Below are 3,277 nucleotides of genomic sequence, written 5' to 3' on the forward strand. Positions count from 1 at the left end.
TATAATGGCAACATATATCATGTTGCCATTCAGAACACTGAGTTTTAATAGCATATATTGATTTAACATAAATACCTTGTGCATGTGTATATTTATTGCACCTGTATTTGCTACTCAATGTTCTTTTCATATGAAATTCCATGGTTATAATTATTAATAAGTGTGCAGTATCATAACTACATGTCTGACTTTTGTTTAACAAACCAAACAGTTTGAGAATCGTTAGACATTTGAGGAAGTTATGGTTATTTAAGTGCATGCGCCTTTAAAACACAATGTTACGAATGAGCGAGCTGCCTGTGGCAAGATGGCCGCCACGTGCGGACGTCGACCCCCATTGGCCAGCAGCGCGGATGAGACATCTAGCCTTTATTATGGATATCTATGCCCTTAACAGCGTTATCCTTATGGCATCCAAGATTCCCACGGTACCTGAACTCACCTCTCTGAACTTCCCTCCTCCCTTCCAGTACCAGTATCAAGGAACCTGTTAAACCTTTGCCTTGCTCTCTGAGTGGTTCTCTGCATTTTGGGTCAGATCCTTAAATAAATCATGACAGACACACGTTGGCATACGGCCAGTACATATGCTAGCGTATACCATACTGTAGGTGGGCTGTAAGTTACAAGTAAGTTATATGATCGTTGACATACGTTAAGTGAGTAACTTTTGCTTAATTTATGCGTAACTTATCAAGAACTTATCTAACGCATTTCAACATATTTCAACATATTTGAGGTGTTCCAGACGACCGCTGAACATGTTTCTGACTTACAGCTACTGTTTAATGTTGTATTGGCAGCGTTTTGGTATAAAATGGGGTACACAGGAGGAAACCGTTAGTTCCTCCTCATCATAGGGTGAGAGAGAAGGTGAGTGTGATGGATCCTCCCTGAGTTCAAGCCCACGACCAACAAACTTCCAAGCAGACATGATGCTGAATCTGCTGTGACTGCAAACTTTTTTTCTTTCTTTTATTTTTTTTGGCGGCCGGTAAACAGCAGCTGGGTTAATACCGCGATCAAAGCAACCTTTTTATTTCATAGTTTTGTATCTGTAAGGTACTCTGAGATTGACACAGTTCGTAGACCTATATTTAATAAAACTCTTTTTGAACAAACTCTTTGTCCTCCATGTAAATTAAAACTGTGTCCTTATAAAAACAAACAAATCATCAGTAATTGAAAATTGTCAATTAAATGTGGAATAAACCTGCAGAGGAAGCTGGAAGAGGAAAAACTAGTTTCCTTGACAACAGCAGTGCATTTGCTTCTATTACTACCATGATATTAGAAGCATATTGAACTGCATCAAGTCAACTATGTATTGTAGCAGTGCTATGGGGCGGGGGTGGAAATGGAGACTGGGAACAAGTTTTATTTGTATTTTAAGAAAGCTTTTTTCTTAAATTAGAAATTTCTTAACAAATAATTTTCATAATTTGTCATTTTTAAATGTGGCTGAAAAATCAGTTAAGAAGAAGCTGCATAAAATGTAAAATTCAGAAATTTAATTTACATCTTCCAATATTTTACCTCTGATTAGTGGAATTTCTGTTGGCATGGTAACACACGTGGGGAAAAACCAAAACCTTACAGAAAAAAAACCCAAAATAATATGGCATGTCTTTCCAATAAGTCCCATTTCCCATTGAAACACAGAGGTGGCAGCATCATGCTGTGACAGGGAAGCAGGTCAGAGATGATTTCTAAATTAGAAAGCAAAGAAGAAAAGTTTGGAGCCCTGTGTCCTGAAAAGCATGTGCTTATTTCTGGAAAACTTTGTCAAATCAAGTGTTTATAAGATGTTGCGTTCCCATTTTGTCTAAAAATGCACTGCAAAATGATCTAGAAATAAGTAAAATATTCTAAAATTAAGTGTATTTATCCTTATGTTAAGTAGGTAAATGAGATAGTTTGCCAATGGAATGAGTATTAGAGAATATGCACTTGAAATAAGACAATGCAATTTTGCTTTTCTTATTTTAAATGTAAATTGTCTTGTTCCATTGGCAAAATGTCTATTTTACCTCCTCAATTCAAGAACAAATGCACTTATTTTAAAAATTACTTATCTAGATTTCATTTTTTCCAGTGTGGTAGGTTGTAAGCCCTACTGATCACATCTACTTATGTTTCCCAGTTTGCCCCTTAATTGTAAATGAAGCTAATTTTCCAGCTGAAGCTAGTAGCGCTCGCATCCAGATGCACATTCAGAACAAGTTACCTTGGAGGCCCGGGAACAGGTGTCCCCCTGCCACGGGCGGCTGACTTGCCCCTGACCGATGGCACCTTGGCATCCTCTGAGCCGCCGTTCAGGTATGTGAGCTCCTGCAACTGGGCCTGTCGGATCTCATCATTGTAGTCCTGCACACACAGAGAGGCGCACGTAAACACACGCACACACAATGCCCGCAACAGATACGCCTTCAATTACACTGTATCACATTATATCCTTTATCTCCAGGGCTGCAGCTCTGGGAATATCCAATTAATGTACTTTGCCGTGCTGCCGTGACTGCTGTTCCTAAAGCAGCGAAACATTCAGATCTCCTGCTGATAAAACCTTAGGACCCCTTTTAGCTTCATCTTTTCACACTGTTGTTTCCCCCCCTAAATTAGAGCACATTAATTAATATAAAACAGGTCTTTAATCACATAGTAACTGATACACTTGTCATCTTTCATCTCTTCCAGTGAGTCGGATCTTTTTGGGACGGCGAGAGGCAGCAATGGAGGATGGGAAAGTGATGAGATGTAAATCATTGCAGCTGTGAGCAGTAGAGACGTGATCCATGACAGCCAGAGGTAAACAAGTTCAACTCTGAGGTGACTCCCAAAGAGAGGTGGTTCCTTCATTCTTTATGTTCCTGCTGAACTTTCTATGCCCTCATGGGGAATCTAAAGTGGAAGAACGTCATCCCTCACCCACTATGCTAACTTTATCTTTGTATTGGAATGCCAACAGATCATTAAGCAATCAGCAAACATTAAAAAGATGGGATTTAAGCTCTTTTTGCGGAAGTTTTTTAACTTTCTTTAACAGAATTTGCGCCCCCCACATACATGCATCTGCAAATGTCCCCAGATATGCAGTGAATTTAGACTTAGAAAGATTTTATTTTGTCATTTTGTACACAAAAATAAATTAAGTTAAGAACAGCTCTCTAGACAATTTCATTTTTTTAAATTGCAGCCTTGAAAACAGTAAAAAAAAGTACATAAAAACAGTAATATAAACATATGACTTTATATCTACAGTGCTAACATTTCAGGG

The 3,277-nt window shown here is 38.5% G+C and overlaps 1 protein-coding gene across 2 annotated transcripts in view; it reads right to left on the reverse strand.

Moving 5' to 3' along the window:
- khdrbs3 (KH domain containing, RNA binding, signal transduction associated 3) overlaps positions 1 to 3,277 on the reverse strand; it is a 279,380-nt gene that overhangs the window by 108,116 nt on the left and 167,987 nt on the right. For both annotated transcript variants that reach the window (XR_001481820.1, XM_015394166.1), the window contains exon 5: positions 2,228 to 2,367. Coding sequence is in view for 1 of the 2 variants with exons in the window: in XM_015394166.1 (XP_015249652.1) it covers positions 2,228 to 2,367 (140 nt within the window). In the remaining variant the exon portion in view is untranslated. The remainder of the gene's footprint in view (positions 1 to 2,227; positions 2,368 to 3,277) is intronic.

Source organism: Cyprinodon variegatus, unplaced genomic scaffold, assembly GCF_000732505.1.
Source record: "Cyprinodon variegatus isolate N-32 unplaced genomic scaffold, C_variegatus-1.0 Scaffold675, whole genome shotgun sequence".
Lineage (NCBI taxonomy): Eukaryota > Metazoa > Chordata > Actinopteri > Cyprinodontiformes > Cyprinodontidae > Cyprinodon > Cyprinodon variegatus.